Source organism: Lepidochelys kempii, chromosome 2 (genome assembly GCF_965140285.1).
Source record: "Lepidochelys kempii isolate rLepKem1 chromosome 2, rLepKem1.hap1, whole genome shotgun sequence".
Classification (NCBI taxonomy): domain Eukaryota; kingdom Metazoa; phylum Chordata; order Testudines; family Cheloniidae; genus Lepidochelys; species Lepidochelys kempii.
In genome coordinates, this window is record NC_136381.1 from 188,593,058 (window position 1) to 188,611,256 (window position 18,199).

The 18,199-nt window shown below is 38.2% G+C and overlaps 1 protein-coding gene across 3 annotated transcripts in view; it reads left to right on the forward strand.

Moving 5' to 3' along the window:
• ULK4 (unc-51 like kinase 4) overlaps positions 1–18,199 on the forward strand; it is a 388,775-nt gene that overhangs the window by 6,943 nt on the left and 363,633 nt on the right. For all 3 annotated transcript variants that reach the window (XM_073333132.1, XM_073333131.1, XM_073333133.1), the window contains exons 3-7: positions 230–329; positions 7,122–7,261; positions 9,049–9,214; positions 16,251–16,352; positions 17,125–17,208. In XM_073333132.1, coding sequence (XP_073189233.1) covers positions 230–329; positions 7,122–7,261; positions 9,049–9,214; positions 16,251–16,352; positions 17,125–17,208 — 592 coding nt within the window. The remainder of the gene's footprint in view (positions 1–229; positions 330–7,121; positions 7,262–9,048; positions 9,215–16,250; positions 16,353–17,124; positions 17,209–18,199) is intronic.

An 18,199-nucleotide genomic window follows, 5' to 3' on the forward strand; every position in this document is an offset into this window, starting at 1 on the left:
TGGGCTTGTGCCAAAAGGTACCTTCCCTCTGTATTTTTGATTGCATGATTTGAGTAGGAATGTGACTTCTTAAAAATTTGGTGGCATTTGAAAAGCTAACAAGATGGGGAGAAAGGAAACTAGAATTACTTTGGATTGCATCTCTCCCTCTCCCTCCCCCACTCCACCCTCGAAACGCTAATATATGAATGCAACTCTCCAAATACAATATATAAATATTCTGTTACAGGTTCGTCTTACACATGAAATTAGACACAAGAACATAGTAACATTTCATGAATGGTATGAAACAAGCAACCATCTCTGGCTTGTAGTGGAGTTATGCACAGGTAAGAGATGCTAACTAAATAAAATATGTTAAATGGGAATTTCATGTCATAAATTTATAACAGAAAAAAGTTTATTCAAAATGTAAATTTTAACTTTTTTTCCTGACAGTCTATTTAAAAACATAAATGAAAGGTCAGAAACTTTAGTAGAAAGTTAGCATATAGAAATCATTTACAACTGGATTCCTAGAAAAATGCCTCCAGTTGTATTCTCTTCCACTTCAATGTGTGTTTCAAGAGTTAACTGATATGAAACAATATAATTGGATTTAAATAGCTTGGCTGATGATGCCACTGCTGCAACTTGCAGAGCACCACTATGAATTCTTGAAGGGGATGAATAGATAAAAGTTGTTCAAGGAAAGGTTAGATTTCTAGTACCTGTCATCTTTTTGGTACTTTCCTAAATATTTTTTGAGAATTAAAAGAATAGAAAATATGCCAGTAAACTTAAAACATAAATTTGACCGGATGAAAGATATTGCTTCATTTTCCTTTTTGGAAATCAAAAGGGGAGTCTGCTGGCTAGTGTTATATGAATTAAGCCATCTCTTCCAGTTGACTTGAAACATCCTTTCTTTTATGTTAAGGCACCAATTTTGGAGCTGAATGAACCTGAGGACTGCCCTATGCTTTGTGAACTGGGTGATTCTTTGGTCTGTATTAGGTTATCTCTATGTTATCCAAAAAAGGTTTATTGAAGGGCTTTATCCAGTTGTTATGACGTGCATGGTTTGAACTCTAGGATAGCATTATTTCCCATGTTTGACAGAAATAAGTGGGCTAGATACTGAGGTCAAACTTTGAAATTTGGCTGCCTAACATTGGCTTCCTAGTAAGGACCTAAATAAAATAAACTTTCTGTTCTCGAAGTGCTATGAAGCTTCAAATGCCACTGAAAATGGGAGCTGCAGATTCTCAACACCTCTGACGTAGCCAGGCCACTTCTAATCAAGTGTATGATTATGGAGTTGGGTGACTAACTTTATACCCCTAAGTTTGAAAACTTTGGCATATTTTTCTAGTCTAATTTGTTGGCAAATATGACAGGTTTCAGAGTAGCAGCCGTGTTAGTCTGTATTCGCAAAAAGAAAAGGAGGTTAGTCTCTAAGGTGCCACAGGTACTCCTTTTCTGTTGGCAAATATGGTCACCTTTGAACAGGCAGCCTTTTGTTAAATATAGAGAGAGTATTAATCATTTCTGGCAATCATACAGTTTCTACTAAGGCTCAACATAATCATGATATTTCTAAAAAATCTTAGTTACCATATTTTTAAGTACAACAAGTCTTAGGTCCTTCATTAAATTTGTTCAGTTTGAAAATAGCTTTTGAAGTGTGGAAAATGTATTCCATTTTGAATATCCAACATATCTCTCTTGCAACAACGTGAATGATTTTTTTTTTCTTGATCAGATCCAGTATAAAATTTGTTGTGCTTTCTTCCCTCCCTCCCCCCCCCCCATATTTTTCTCTGTATTTTGGCCTTATTGAGTTGGACTATTTTATATGCAGTCTTCTAAAATAAAGTGATTAAAAACAAAACCTTAAAACAGGAGCTTAAGAATTTGGTATGGTTTTTTTTTATGATGATGATTTATTTAATGATTTAATAAGTTTATGGGGTTACTGAGTTGTTTTGAAGGAATGTCTCAATTATTAAAACCGCTCAAAACAAATGTATAAAGGAAATCACTTTAAGGTTCAGGAACCTGGGCAATAATGCAGAGATACAGTAACTCCTCACTTAACGTTGTAGTTCTGTTCCTGAAAAATGTGACTTTAAACGAGACGATGTTAAGTGAATCCAATTTCCCCATAAGAATTAATGTAAATAGGGGCGGTTAGATTCCAGGGAAATTTTTTTTGCCAGATGAAAGACTATATTTTAATTATAAATAAATAAAATATATATATATATACAGAGACACACACAGTTTTAAACAATTTAATGCTGTACACAGCAATGATGATTGTGAAGCTTGGTTGAGGTGGTGAAGTCAGAGGGTGGGATATTTCCCAGGGAATGCCTTACTGCTAAATGATGAACTAGCAATTGGCTGAGCCCTCAAGGGTTAACTCATTGTTAATGTAGCCTCACACTCTACAAGGCAGCAGAAATGGAGGGAGGGGAGACAGTGTGGCAGAGAGAGACAGTGTGTGTGAGAGAGATGTGCATTTCCCCTTTAAGTATGCTGACCCAGTCTTAAGTACGCTACCTTTTTAAGTTAATCAGCAAGCTGAGACCACAGCTGCTGCCAGGAAGCTCCCTCCGTCCTGAGCCCTGTCATGTGTCCCCCTGCTCTATGGAGATGGGGTAAGCGGGGTGCAGGAGCAAGGAGGAGGTGGACACCCTGATATTCACGCGCACCCCCCCCCTGCAAGCAGGAGGCTCGGGGAGCAGCTCCAAGGCAGAGGGCAGGAGTAGCACATGGCAGTGGGGGGAGGGACAGCTGAACTGCAGGCAATTGATAGCCTGCTGGGCGGCTGCTGCACAGGGAACTAAGCGGGGAGCTGATAAGAGGGCTGCCGGTCCACCCTGGTTCCAAGCCCCAACCAGCTAGCTGCAACGGGCTGCTCTTCCTGCAAGCAGTGGACAAAGCAGGCAGCTGCCAAACAATGTTCTAAGGGAGCATTGCACAACTTTAAACGAGCACGTTCCCTAATTGATCAGCAATGTAACAACGAAACAAGTTAACCAGAATGACTTTAAGTGAGGAGTTCCTGTAGTTCTCATACTCTTCCTTTTATCATTGGGAGGAAATTGTTTAGCAGATATTGGCTACTATTGATCAACATCCAGATACTTCAGTGGATTCAGTGTTGGTCTAAAATAGGTTTCTCTTATGTTAAATATTTTCTGTCATAAAAGTGTACAGAAGTAAATATTTTTTAAAACAGTATCACATACTAGAAAGGTGCCTTGATACCGCAAGCATTTTTTAGACTGCAGTCAAGTGTTTGCTTAGAAGGATGTGTATTGTAGATGGGGCTGGTAGCACCACCTTTTATTAAGGTTGCCTGACACTTCAGACCTTGTTTTCAGTTTTTAATAATTTTGCCAGACTATAACTGTTTGGGCTGAAATTTCCCATGGTGTATGTCTGCCTCATGTTGAATTTTTTCGGAAAATTCCAGCCAAAATGTTTATTTCCAAGGATGAGGGTAGGGGAGAATACATTTTGACTGTGTGTTTAGTGTGGGTTTTTTTTTTTTTTTTGGCAACCTTTATTTGAAAAGGTCTAATGCCTCCATGCTTTGGAACAAAGCCTTGAAATTTGGTGGGGGGGGGGGGTGGTCTTTGTATCAAGGATAAGCCTTTTGCTGCCCCTCTAAAAATCCTCCCAAATTTGGCCAAGTTAAAAGCTTTTGAAAAATGGTAATTTGCACATGCTCAGTAGAGACCTTTTCAATTTTAGCAGCTAAATTCTCTGCACAATCTGTCCTCATGGAGTTATATTCCAGCCCAGGGCTGAAAAGGACTGTAACAGAGCCTTCGGAAGCCAGGTGGTCTAGCGGGTAGTGTACTCCGTATTGCTTCTCAGTGGGAAGGCCTTTCAGTCCAGTTCCTCATCTGAGGATGGATTTAGCTTCACCTTAGGTTGCAATGTCCTTGTCCTCTTATCAAAGGTGGAGTGAGATTGGAATGTGATTTATGCCTCTCCTGCAGCAGGGGTAGGGCCCGGGCTCCCCAGTCAACAGTGTCCCGTGCCCTATAGTGCCTTTGAAATGACCTTTCCTGGGTCTGCTTTCTACCATCTGTCTCTCATGGCTCCAAGTCTAATCTAAGGTAACAAAAGAGAGAAGAAGACGGCTAAACCTTTAGCCCCAATGGGTCTCAGCATGAAGTCCTATTCCTCACAGGGAGACTTCTTCAGCAACCTTGTTCAGGACCCCTTAGGGTAGGTCTGTTTTCCTCCCCTTGACTGAGCTGGGTAGCTCTCTTTTTTTTTTTTTTAAGCTTCCTTTCTAGTTGGTGCATGCTCTGCAGGTCTGGAGGCATAGGCGGCGACTCTGTGGATACTGCAGGGCTGGAGCACCCACAGAAAAAAATTAGCGGGTGCTTAGTACCCACTGGCAGCCAAGTTCCCCACCCACTGGCGGCCTCCTTACTTACCCTCCCTCCTAGCGCCTTCCTGCCTGCCATGGATCAGCCGTTCCACTGAGTCCAGGAGGCACGGGGAGGGAGGTGGAGGAGCAGGGATGGGGTGTGCTCGGGGGAGGGGGTGGAACTGGGTGGTAAGGGATGGGCCTGTGGGGGCTGGGCCACAGGCGGGAAGAGGTGGGGGTGGGGGATTGGAGGAAGGATTGGAGTGGGGACGGGGCCTGGGGCTGAGTGATGGTTGAGCACTCCTGGGGAAAGTTGGAAGCTGGCGCCTGTGTCTGGAAGGGTGGGGCTATGTGGGCCCAGTATTGGCTTTTATCCCTTTCGGGCCCAATATGAGGTTTGTATACCTAGTGTTTCTCACGGGTTGTGAATTTTTGTTTACTGCCTGTGACCTGTCCATGACTTTTACTAAAAAGACCCGTGACTAAAATGTAGACTTAATCATAATGCATATGCAGAAGGGGGCTGAAATAAGGTTGTTAATTCTAGTAGTTCCAAACTTTTGTATGCTTGACTGCAATCTTATTGTGCTTTTAACATAACTTTTTGCATATGGTTTGTATGTATGTAGTTTAGTAAGCATAAAATTAATAGTAGAAAGTAAATTAGGCTCCAATCCTGTAAACGTTTGCTCAGTGTTTAACTTTATGCATGTGAGTGGTCCCATTGGTGCCAGTGGGACTACTTGCTGTGTGTAAAGTTAAGCACATGCATATGTCTTTGCAGCACTGGAGCCCTAAAATGTACCTATTACTTCAGACCGCTCATGTACTGACTTCTAACTGGAAGTTAGAAATAGTCTAATAAAAGCAGCAAAATTTGCCTATTGCAATGCAGTTGATTAAAAATTTCTTAAAATCTCAGGCAAACAATAGAGCAGGGGGTTCTCAAACTGGGGGTCAGGACCCCTTAGGGGGTCATGAGGTTATTACATGGGGGTCACGAGCTGTCAGCCTCCACCCCAAGCCATGCTTTGCTTCCAGCATTTATAATGGTGTTAAATATATTAAAAAGTGTTTTTAATTTATAAGAGGGGGGGTCGCACTCAGAGGCCTGATATGTGAAAGGGGTCACCAGTACAAAAGTTTGAGAATCACTGCAATAGAGTCTTACTGACCGCTGTCATTCCTAATGCTAATTGACACCTTTGTTGATGGCCTCATAAGACGTAAAGTACTCTCCCATGTCAAGAAGTGGTTGTTTTTTTGTTTGTTTTGTTTTTCTGGATAGGTTTGTTGCACGTTGGCAGGGCAGTGTAGGAAGCTTGCACTATTGCTACCCATACTGTATTTATTCGGTGGATAGAAGATTTCATTCTTCAGTGTATCTAATCCAACTTCTTTCATGGTATTAACATTCACTTAAGGAATTGTGGAGTGGGAAAAAGAAAACAATAAAATCGTTGTTAGTGAACCCACTCATTTCATTTCTCTGATTATGATTCTCTTCAAATCCTTTACAAGGGACCCCCTGCCTCTGGAGATAGATCAGAGTACATTAGCACTTCAAGAAAGTGCTCAGATCTTGAGCCCTATTTCATCTGGCACACTGTTGCACGAGTTGTTCTAAAGCTGTAAATACATTAACATTAATTCTTCTTAGAATCGATACAGCCGTGTATTCCACCTGGGTGTGTGCATGCTCATACCTAGGTGGAATACATGTCTGCATCACATCTTGAAGAACCACAGTTATAGTAAGTAACCATTTCTTACTGATTTTACAATATAACTATTTGAAGTTATTGTTTTCAAGACAATTATACTAAAAAATTGTATATAAAGTTAATCTCTCTCTAGTTTTGGAAGAATTCACAGGAAGACATTCCACTTCAGAAGTATTAGAGGAGATGTGTTAGAATAGAATTATTTTTATTTTAATAAATAATTTAATAATAAAAATATGGTCATAGGTTAAATATAAACAGTTAAGACATCTCGATCTCTGAAGAAGAGCTTTCTTATAACCTCCTTTTATGGTCATTACCGTAATAATTTCATGGTGTGATATAAATAAACCATTTGTTCATGAAAATTATAAACTGAATTGTTTGCTCTGTCACTTTTCAGTAATGTTGATTTAGAGAAAGATGAAGATTATTGTATAAAAGGTGAAGTCTGATATAAATCATGCTATATAAATGTATGCAGGGTTGTAATTTTGTTTTGAGTACTAAAATATGTAAATAAATTCAGTAAAGAATAGATCAATTTCCCACTCTCTGCCTTCTTGGCATAAAATAGGAACTCTTTGACAGAAGTAGTCATTATTGATGTTAGTGGTGAACTCTTATCGGTTTTAGTGATCCATATGGACAAATTAGATGACATGGGTCTTACGTTCAAAATTTGCCCATGTTTCAGTGACTAGGTATAAAGGATGTACAGTGATTATACGAGAATGATGTTTCCATGCCTCCGTTTTTCCAGACGTCAAAAACAGCTGGGTGAAGTACACCTTTAGTGCTGATGAGTAACAGGTTATTTTTATATACATTTTGAAACTTGTGGCTGTTGGAGAGTCACAAAGCAATTGAAGATAGGCAAACATTTATTTTTTTTTCAATTGATTTTGTATTTTCCTTTTAATTTTTTTAAGAGGCTGTATAATATCATAGTAGGCTATTGGTCTGGCCTTTTCTTGATATACAACTGTCATAAGGAATTCTGTGTGAATTCATTTCAGGTGGTTCACTAGAAATGGTCATTGCGCAAGATGAACAGCTACCTGAAGATGTGGTGAGAGAATTTGGTATTGATTTGGTTACTGGATTACATCACATTCATGACCTTGGAATTATCTTCTGTGAACTCACACCTGGAAAGGTAATGAGTAACATTAGTTGTGTTATAATGGGTATCTTTATGAAATGTTAATGATATCTTTGACATTACAAAATTATTATTTGTATTATGTTAATGTCCAGAGGCCCTGCTCAGGGTTGGAGGCCAGGTGTTGTGCATGAACAGAATAAGAGACAAGTATATGTCCTGAATACCTTACAGTCTAATTAGTTTATTTTCTATCTCTCCTGTCAAGCACTAATTCCCAGCTGCAGAGTGGCAGAGTATGGTATTTGTTTCCATGCTGCAGCATAAAAAGATGAGTCAATAAAGGATTTTCATTATTCATTTAGGAGTCCCTTTGTGTTTATAGCTTTGAATCATTCTGTCATACCCTGTTTACACTAGGAAACCACATACTTCTTCGTTTCTTGGTAATCCTTCATGCCACAAAATAAAACTTAAAAAAAAAAAGTAAATATAAAAAACAATGACTTAGTCGAAATTAATACTGTATACAGTACATAAATTATTGTGTAAATAGCAATTGGAGAATAAAGTTGGTGAAATCTGCTTTTAGAACTCCATGGGAAGTTGTTACCAAACATTGCATAAATGAATGATCAACCTACTGTAATTGTTTCCTAAAACAAGACTGCACATCTTTGCCTAGTTTTTGAATTTAGTCTAGTAAAACCCTCATGTTTTTCCTAAAATGTACATAGTGAATCAAAGTATGACCACAATAAACATTTTTGGTTTTGCTTAGTATATTGACTCTGCTCTCAATTGGACTCTCTCCTGTGTGATCACATTTTCTGCATTACCAAGTTTCTTATAAAATCAGCTATTGTGGATGCATGCGTAAATTCAGTAGATGACGTCATAAGAAATATAGTGCTGCACATTTGTGTATCTGATGGCAGGACATTGAGACATGAATGGAATACAGTAGAGTTGGAAAACTTGTTTTTCCTTTAAAGCTACTAATTTACTGTTAAACCAGGTTGATGAACAGGTAAAATGTTTCTCAGAATCTGATTGCTAGGTGAATAATCCTTTTAGTCAACTCTAGCGTCTATATTTTGGAAATTAAATGTTAAATATTGTAAACGTTAATCTAACAAACTTGAATATGCACACTTTGAAAGATGCATCAATTTTTATCTTTGCTGCAGAGTAATGTAGGTGGCAATTACTCCTTTGAACTCATCGTCCAGTTCAAAGTGTAGCCATCCTTATTTTCAGAATCCTGCATAGAAAACTGTTCTGGCTATTGTGATATTGCCTCTTTTTCTATGTAACCACAACCTCCCATGACAGCTATGTTCCACTGAAACAATGTAGCTGTTGACCAGTAGAAGACTAATGACTTCAGGAGATGGACCTTCACAGGAGCTGGAACAAGATTTTGGAACTCACCACCAGATTAAATAAGAATGATTGCTAACTTTGCTGCATGCGGAGCAAATGTAAAACCTCTCTTTTTCCATGCTTTCCCACAATATCATCTTCATCGTCACAGGCTCATTTAAAACAAAGAAACAAAAAGCCCTCTGCCCAGATCTGTCTAAAATAAAAAAAAACACCTTTTGATGGCTGTGAAAAAAGGAGGTTGTTGTAGTCTTTCTCCCCCCGCCCCCCCCCCCAACCACTTGTGGGAGGCATTCAGCTATTACTGTGATGAAGGCCATATAAATACTTTTAATGGTAATGAGACTTGATCAAAACTTAAATCTTAGATAGGTTGACTGGAAAATTCAGCTTCTTGAAACAGTCCTTATATTTAAAAGAAACAACTTGGTGTTCACTTTTGTTTACCTCTGTAGATACTTCTGGAAGGGCCTGGCACACTGAAGTTCAATAACTTTTGCCTGGCTAAAGCAGAGGGTGAAAATTTGGAAGAATTTTTTGCTTTAATTGGGTCAGAGGAAGGAGGAGGTGATGATGGCTGTGAAAGCACTCCACAAAGAAACTTGAAAAATAGACTCAAAGGTACAGCATATAGTATATTGTTTTATCCAGTTAAAATTAACTAAACCCAATGAGGCATAATGAAATGTTTTAAAAATGTTTTGATTTTAAATCATGTTGAGAGGACGGGGTCTTATTTTCTCTGCCAGAAACTTTTAAAATAGTAGTCTTTTGTAACTATTCTTTTTGTGGATGCAGGAATTAAGAATGCTAGGTTTTTCTCAGAAAACTCTACGTTAGTAATGAAACATTTTATTTTGTTTAGTTCTGACAGTGTCTATGACAATATAATAGGAAGCATTATGGGAATTTGTGTATGGTACAAACCGCAAAACAAGCTACACTACCTGTTATGAAAATTAGAGCAAATAAAATGTAATTGTGAAAGGCAATTGTTGAATAAATTGTTACTAATTTATCTGTACATACAGCTATTGCTTCAGGTGACTATATTTTATCTCTTCTCCTCACTGTAATTAATGCTACTGTTAGCTTAAGGCAGCGGTTCCCAAACTTGGTTCGCGGCTTGTTCAGGGAAAGCCCCTGGTGGGCTGCGAGATGCTTTGTTTACCTGAGCATCTGCAAGTACAGCCGCTTGCAGCTCCCAGTGGCTGCGGTTCGCTGTTCCCGGCCAATGGGAGCTGCGGGCAGACATACCCCTGCTAGCTTTGATTGTGCTAATGCACTAAAAATAGAAACATAGCCACAGTGGCAGGAGCGGCAAGCTGCTCCAAGTCCAATCCTGTCTGAGACCATAGGTTCATGCTGGGGACAGTCAGTCCCTCCCACATTTGCGCCACTGTGGCTACACGTCAATGTTTAGCAGGTTTGCTCAATCAAAGCTAGTGCAGGTATGTCTCCTCAAGCTCGAATTTACAGCTTTTAGTGCCAGTGTAGACCTATCCTTAGTCTCATGTAAGAAAGATTTTGGTAGAACAGACAATCATTGATATCCTTAAGTACAGGGAAGATTGCTAGCCCGCGCTTTAAGTGAGTGCATGACAGGTACATAGAGAAGAAACAGGTTTTACATACACGCAGTCATGTTTCCTACCTTCATAACAGTACAAAACCAAGTTTAGCAAACATACAGCATAACATACATCTGTGAGAAGAAGTAATAAAGGCTGTTTTATCATTTTAGTGTGTCTGTTCTGAATAATCTTCAAGGTACCCTTGAATTAAAGCCCAGATCAAGGTATTCGAGTATAGGGACAGTGAAGCTGAATTTATATTACTGTAATTACATAAACTTACAGTGTGGCTGTGCAAGTGAGTGGTTGGTTTTTACAATGAGTGTTGTAGATGTAACATCACATCTCTGAAATTCAACTTTTACTGTACAAACATACATCTCTCAATCATTTCCCAGTGGCATTGGTGAGTTTTCAGTAATTTCAATGGCTGGTGTGCTGCTGTTTCAATTTTTTTTTTACATTTAAAACAATAAACCAATTTTCAGGAGTCATTTTTAAAACAAAATGATCAGATAGATAACAAACTTTAAATGGAGCAAGGGGCCTAATTAACTAGAAATATTAACTCATTAAATTTGGGTGGGTGGGTTGGTTGGTTTGGTTTGTTTGTTTATTTTAGGTTGTCCTTCTGTGTCTGATATAGACGAATGGGGGAAAAATAAAACCGAGTTGGCTATTACATTTCTCATTTCCTCGTTTAAGTGCAAATGGTATGATTTTGTAAACATTTAGAGTAACCGTTTGAACTTTCATATGGAGGTACCTAGTATATGGAGCAGCACATATAGAAATATAAATAAATCCATTTTAGATTACAGCTAACACAGCAAAATTCAATCCTTTATTTAGAGCCTGTTGAGCTCCAGCTGTATGGTGAAAGCTGGTGTATGTGGAAATGAAGGCTGGAACTATAGTAAAGCAAGGGAAGATATTATGAGGTTGCCAATAGTTTACAGCTTCTGAGAAGTGCTGAAATAAGTAGCATTAAGCCAGTTATAGGCACCTATGTGCCTAATAAACAGAAGATCTTTATCCTTAAGGGATTAAACTTTGCACTCCACAATCAGTAGAACATAAATAGTTCCTTCAGCAAATTTTTTTGTTTTTGTTTTGTTTTTTCTTGAAATGAAAATCTTCTAGAGAGGACCAAACAATACTGTGTAGTGTATTTGCCTACATGATGTGGCTAAGGAGATATCAAATCAGTTTAAATGGGAGGACAGAAAATCAATTCTAACCCATCTGTTCTTGATATAAAATTATTAGGGCTGTCAAGCGATTTAAAAAAAAATCACGATTAATCGTGTTAAACAACAGAATACCATATATTTAAATATTTTTGGATGTTTTCTACATTTTCAAATATATTCAATTACAACACAGAATACAAAGTGTACAGTACTCGTTATATATTTTTTTATTAGAAATATTTGCACTGGAATGGTGGTTGAAGCATGAAGGGATATATGAATCTTTAGCGCATCTAGCATGTAAATATCTTGCGATGCCGGCTACAACAGTGCCATGAGGAAGCCTGTTCTCACTTTCAGGTGACATTGTAAACAAGAAGCGGGCAGCATTGTTTGTCTGAGCAATTGGCTGAACAAGAAGTAGGACTGAGTGGACTTTTAGGCTTTAAAGTTTTACATTGTTTTGTTTTTGAGTGCAGTTATTTTTGTACATAATTCTATATTTGTAAGTTCAACTTCTGTGATAAAGAGATTGCACTACAGTACTTATAATGGGGGAATTGAAAAATACTTTTTTTTTTTTTTACAGTGTGAATATATGAATCAATTTCAATTGGTATTCTATTGCTTAACAGTGCAATTAAAGCTGCGATTAATCATGATTAAGTTTTTTGAGTTAATTGCATGAGTTAACTGCGATTAGTCAACAGCCCTAAAAATTACGTAAAGTATTTCTCTAACTCACTGAACTCCAGTTGACAGAAGCTTGGTAACATCCTTCAGGATTGTTTTGCATATTTCATCGTTCCATGTTTTCCATACTTGGAATTAAGTGAAGATATGTCTCACTCAGTTGGACAGCAGAGAGATCTTGTATACTGGGCTTCCTAGAGTGCAGTGGAGAAAAGGCTTTGGTGGACTGGGACTGTGCTGTCCTCCTAGACATGGTTGAGGCAGCACGTCCGTGCTGATACTTTTTAAAGTCTGTCAGGTGCCTTCAATGGCAACACCCTATGATCTATGGTATCACATTTGATCCTACCACTAGTAGGAGGTGGAGTTGATTTAGAGTATGTGTGCTCCATTTACATCTCAGAGAACTTGAAAGTTAATTTGGGATAGTGAGTTATATATTGAAAGGCCCTCGCCTATGGGGTATGACAGAGTTAATTCTGTCGCCCTTTTGTTCCACATATATGAAGCTACTGGGAATCTCAGTTAAAAAAACAACTTGGGCTGCTAGTGCCTTCAATATGGACTTCACACTGCTATTGGGTATCCATTTATTAGCAGTGGCTTGAAGTATATTCTTCCATCTGTTACTGGCCAGGAGACTTTGCATCCTCCCTCTGGATGCTGTCCTGGCTACTGTGAAACATATTTTTTTTTACAATAGGCTTAATTATTGCCGTGCCTTGTACTTAGGAATAAACTCTGGTCATTAAAGAAACTTCTTCTGTTCCAGAATGCAGCAGCCTTTTCACTCAAGAAGTCTGGTCCATACAAATGTATTATAAGTGCAATAATTGAGATGCCACCAAGTAGGAGAACAAATTCAAAGTTCTGTACTTAATCTTCAAAACCCTCTATGCTATGGGATTGAACTATTTCAGTTACAGCTTCTCTCTCTTCAAAATGCTGATCTGCCACAGTACTTATTAGGAACAAGTGAACTATTGACAATAAGCTTTGTCTCCTGCTCGCGTAAGTTTCACTCTTTCTTAATGGAACTCCCTATTGCAAGAAACAAGAATGATGATGAACCTACTGTATCCAGGAAGAAACATGAACCGAACAGCCTCTTTGATATATCTTTATCAGAATGACTGCAATTGTGTGTGTGTGGGGCGGGGAGGGTTAACAATCTATCCCCTCTTACAAGCCAAAACCTAAGGATAAAAGAAACCAATAAGTGCTCTTGAAAGGAGGATGGAACTGAAAATTTTGTTGACTTTGTCTAACCCTCAGTGACTGTGGTATAATACAGCTGGATAATAAACTTTCTATTTTTATTCCTCCTGTGTTGAGGTTAATTGGCAGACAGGCGTGTTGTATCTACAAGTTATCTTTTGAATATGAAACATTATTCATGATTTATATTCAGGCATATTATAAAAAGTAAGGTGTAGTATTGAGAAAAAATGGAGTTTGGGATCAGTAAATAAAAGTGATTTAATCTGAAATGTCCTAAATATCTAGGTAGCTCTATAGTCATTCTCTGCTAGTATGACACAGGGACTACAAAATTATATGTAACAGGAGAGGATGTCTGCTTCACTCTTTTAGCAGCACTCCAGCCCACTTAAAGAAAAGGGATTATAGGAAAATTAAAGAAGATTATTCTGATAAACCATTTGCCTTATAATCGGATTTGTGTATTTTGTTGTTGTCAGTATTTTTCATTTAAGTAAAAATACAGAGAAATTGGCTTAAATTTGTAACCAATATCCTATTTATTGGCTTCAACAGGAGTTTCACCTGTGCAAGGATTGTGGGAACAGACATCATGTGAATAAATACTATGGATAATTTTACAGTATTTTTTCTGTTTGTTGGGACTCATCTCGCCCTTAGTTGCATGGTGTACATATCTCTAATTAAATTGCATAAAATGGTCCTCTCCTTCTTAAACAGGGATAAACATTTCTATGAATCTTCAGTTCTGTGGCTTCTACTCAAAAGGGGTTATGTGTATTTTACAAAACACAGAGTACTAAGAAAAAATCATTCCAACAGAGAAGTCATTGCATTCTTCTCCTTCCTCTTCTCTTGTACAGTCTGTGAAAACTGACACTGCAATTTTGTCTTTCATGGCTGTGTTCCCAATTTCCCAAACACTGAAATGCCTCCATTCCTGTAAACTATTGTTACTAATATTGAGTTTAAATAAATCTATATATTTAAAAGTAAACTACATCTATTTTGTGTTTGTGTACAGCAAACTGAGCTCAGAAGAGAGGAAGCCCATTTTGAATACACTTTGTGCAAATGTGCTTCACAGAGCTTTTAAATACAGTTGGCATTTTTGAAGCTACTGTGGGTGATGGTCATCTTAAAGAAAAGTGGCATTGTCTGAAAGAGTGGGAGTCCAGTATGGCAGAATGTAGACCTATTTCTATCCTATTTTAATACTAGTTTAACATAGGAATAGCTATACTGAATCAGACCAGTGGTTCATATAGTCTGGTATCCTGTCCATGACAGCATTCAGTATCAGATGCTTCAAAGGAAGGTGGAAAAACTGCAAAGGGAAACCACTATAAACGGTCTATTTTTTTTATTGTTATATATATCAAGATCATCCCCTCCTTCTGCCTCCACTTCTCTCTCTCCACAGGCTATTGCTGACTTCTTCCAAGAGAAACTGACAAAATGCAATGTGACCTTCCCATCCCTCCCACAGCTCTCTCCTTCTTCTCCCCATCATAGATGCAGAAGCTTCTTGTCTGTTCCCTAACCTGTCCTCTTGGCTCAGTGACTGCATCCTATCTTCTGGGCTGCCTTCTCTCTCATCTCCTTCCTTACTCTTCTCCTTAACCCATCCAACTACTGCTCCGTCTCCCTTCCCCCTTTTGTCTCTTAGCTCATTGAACATACTGTTTGCAATTGCTGTCCGGAGTTCCTCTCCTTCAGTTCCATCCTAAGCCCTCTCCCATCAAGCTTCTGCTCCTTGCAGTCCACTGAAACCAATCTCACCAAAGTCTCTAGTGACCTCTTCCTAGCTAAAGCTCAGAACCAGTACTTTGTCATCATTGACCTGTCAGTTACCTTTGACTACATCACCCATGCTCTTCTTGAAATTTTGACCTCCCTTGGCTTCCATGACTCAGTTCTCTTCTGGTTCTCCTCCAATCTCTCTTACTGCTTCTTCAGAGTGCCCTTTCGGGGATTAGCCTCAATACCCTATCAGTTTTCTATGCAGGCTCCACAGGCTCATGCCTTGTTCCTTTCTCTTCTCCCTCTAAACCTGATCTCTGGTAATCTCATCTGTAAACACAAATTCAAATACCAGTATCCATGCTGATGACTCATAGATCTGCCTCTCTTCTTCATTCTTGTCTCCATCTGTCCAAACTAAAATCTTGACCTGTGTCTCTGACATCTTCTTGTAGATGTTTAGTCATTAGCTCAAGCCCTCCCCTACTTCCTTTCTCAGTCACTCTGGACAATACCACCAATCTGCCTATCCCTCCATCCCCTAATCTGGGTGTCATCTTTGATTTGGACCTTTCTGTAGGTACATTAGAAAATTACAGCACAAAACGGTAGATGTTCTTCTCAGATTATCTGTAGGTTTCAGAGTAACAGCCGTGTTAGTCTGTATTTGCAAAAAGAAAAGGAGTACTTGTAGCACCTTAGAGACTAACCAATTTATTTGAGCATAAGCTTTCATGAGCTACAGCTCACTTCATCGGATGCATACTGTGGAAAGTGTAGAAGATCTTTTTATACACACAAAGCATGAAAAAAATACTTCCCCCCACCCCACTCGCCTGCTGGTAATAGCTTATCTAAAGTGATCCACTCACGAAAGATTATGTGTAGTTGAAGTGAAATAGGAATATAAATAACAAAATAGTTTCCACAATCCCACTGAAAAGGTATATCAGAGTGAAGTGAGGATAGTTGTCTAATGAGAGGCAAGGTTGTGATCACAGGACTATAAGTCAAATTCCTGAGTTTCTACCTCAGATCTGACATTGACATTTTCTGTGCCACTGGGCAAGGTACTTAGGGAAACTGAGGTTCAACATTTATCTCTAAATGGAGATAATGTATACACCACAGAGGTGAGGTGGGAGGATTGACACGGTGGCGTTTTTTAAAATTCTGAATTGACTATCCATTCAGCCTTTACACAAGTTGCCTTATCTATGTTTTATTTTGTAGGATCTCCTGTATACACCGCTCCAGAAGCAATAAAGGGAGCTGACTTCTCCATAGCTAGTGATTTGTGGTCATTGGGCTGTTTGCTTTACGAAATGTTTTCAGGTTGTGTTTCTATCTATCTATCTGACATTTGTGATAATTTGGGAAAATGAGTTTTTGGTACATTATAAAGACTTCCAATTATTTAGGAACCTTGTAAAATAATCAGCTGAGATACTGTCACTAAGATCTGAGTTATAGTATAATTATAATATATGGTTTTAACTGCTTCTAGTGCTCAGAATTATAATTTGCTAAATTATAATAACAGCTTGAGCTCCCATTCTCATTCAAGGGTTTTATGCTCTTAAACATTAAAACAATTTAGCAAATGCATTAATTTGTTCTTTTAAAGGTAAAATTCACTTTAGCTGTTTCAAATTGCACTACTTTAGCTTAGTGAAGGGTTGGGAGAAGGGAGCGGGAAGGGAGCATTTAGGAAGGGGAAATCTCCTTCAAACCAGGTTGCAGGGTTGTAGCCCAATCTTCCTGTGGCAACATACACAGTATGCTAGCCTATTGGATTAACATAGATGTGGGTCTTGCTGTCCTCATTATCCACTCTGCTGATATCTGGGGCTACCATGGAGACCCGTTTTGGGACATAAGACATGAAGGAGCATTTTTAATGGCTGTCCTGCCCATGTTTTGTTCTGCAGTCCTCATTGTTCACTGGCTCTCACCAACAAAGTTATTTGTAGTTAAATTGACATGAATTTGTTAAATTGAGTTCAGATTGACGACACTTGCTTCTTGAATGAGAATTATTTAGTAACAATTATTTTGCAGTTTAACCAAGTTTGATAGAATTAAGTGAATCTACTTATGTTTACAGGAAGACCTCCATTCTTCTCTGAAAGCTTTTCTGAATTAATTGAACAGATTTTATATGAAAATCCTTTGCCACTTAAATCTAAAGGTAAGGTTTTCTTATAGTTAATGAGTCAAACTAGAGTAATGCTTAAAATGTAGTAGTCAGGTTTGTTTGTTCGTTATGTTGATAACTATATTTTGGTTTGCAAAGAATATTCTGCTTAAAATTCTTAATTGCAGAAGTGTATTTTCTCATTAAACTAAACTTGTATTAGCAGAATTGTAAGAAATTTCTATCCCTAAAACTGAATTTTTTAGCTCTGATGCAAAAACGGTTTAGTAAAATTTCTAAAACTTCCTATGGACTTGTTCTCAAATGCCTTTTATGGGTGTGAAGAAGTGTGGTTTCAAAGTAAAAATACAGGGTTGAAACAGTGTACATAAATAGTAATTTAAATAACATAGCAGACGTACTCACCTACATCCATTTGCTGACCAAGTTACAAGTGTCAAAGCAGTGTAATTTGCACTGATTTTAGCATTCATTTAATTTGCAAACTGAGTATACTAATGTAGTATTCTGTAGTGACTAACTGAATCAGTGAGAGTTGTGCCTGTTAACCTGAGGCATGAAAATGATCCTGGGAAAGTGGTGAATGGTGCAGACAATTTAATGTGGATTTGGAGCTGCTACACATTCCTCTTCCATTCACTGCATGTGTATTAAACATAGAGTTGCTAACCCTCCAAGATTGTCCTGGAGTCTCTAGGAATTCAAGATTAATTTTTAATTAAAGATTATGTCATGAGATGACACCTCCAGGAATATGGCCAACCAAAATTGGCAACCCTAATTAAATGTGAAGTGCAAATAAAATCTCTGAATTCTGTCTATTGCAGCAGTAAGTAATGAATATTTCCCTTAGCCTAAAGGTACTTATACCCAGAGACTACACAGTAAAGAACAAACTTTGAAACAACATGCACAACAGTATAAAAACAGATTTATCTGAGCCCTTGTGGCTCCATGCTGCAGCAAAATTTTGTACAGTTCCTGTACTATCATCATATGGTGCTGGAGGAGTGCATATGGAACT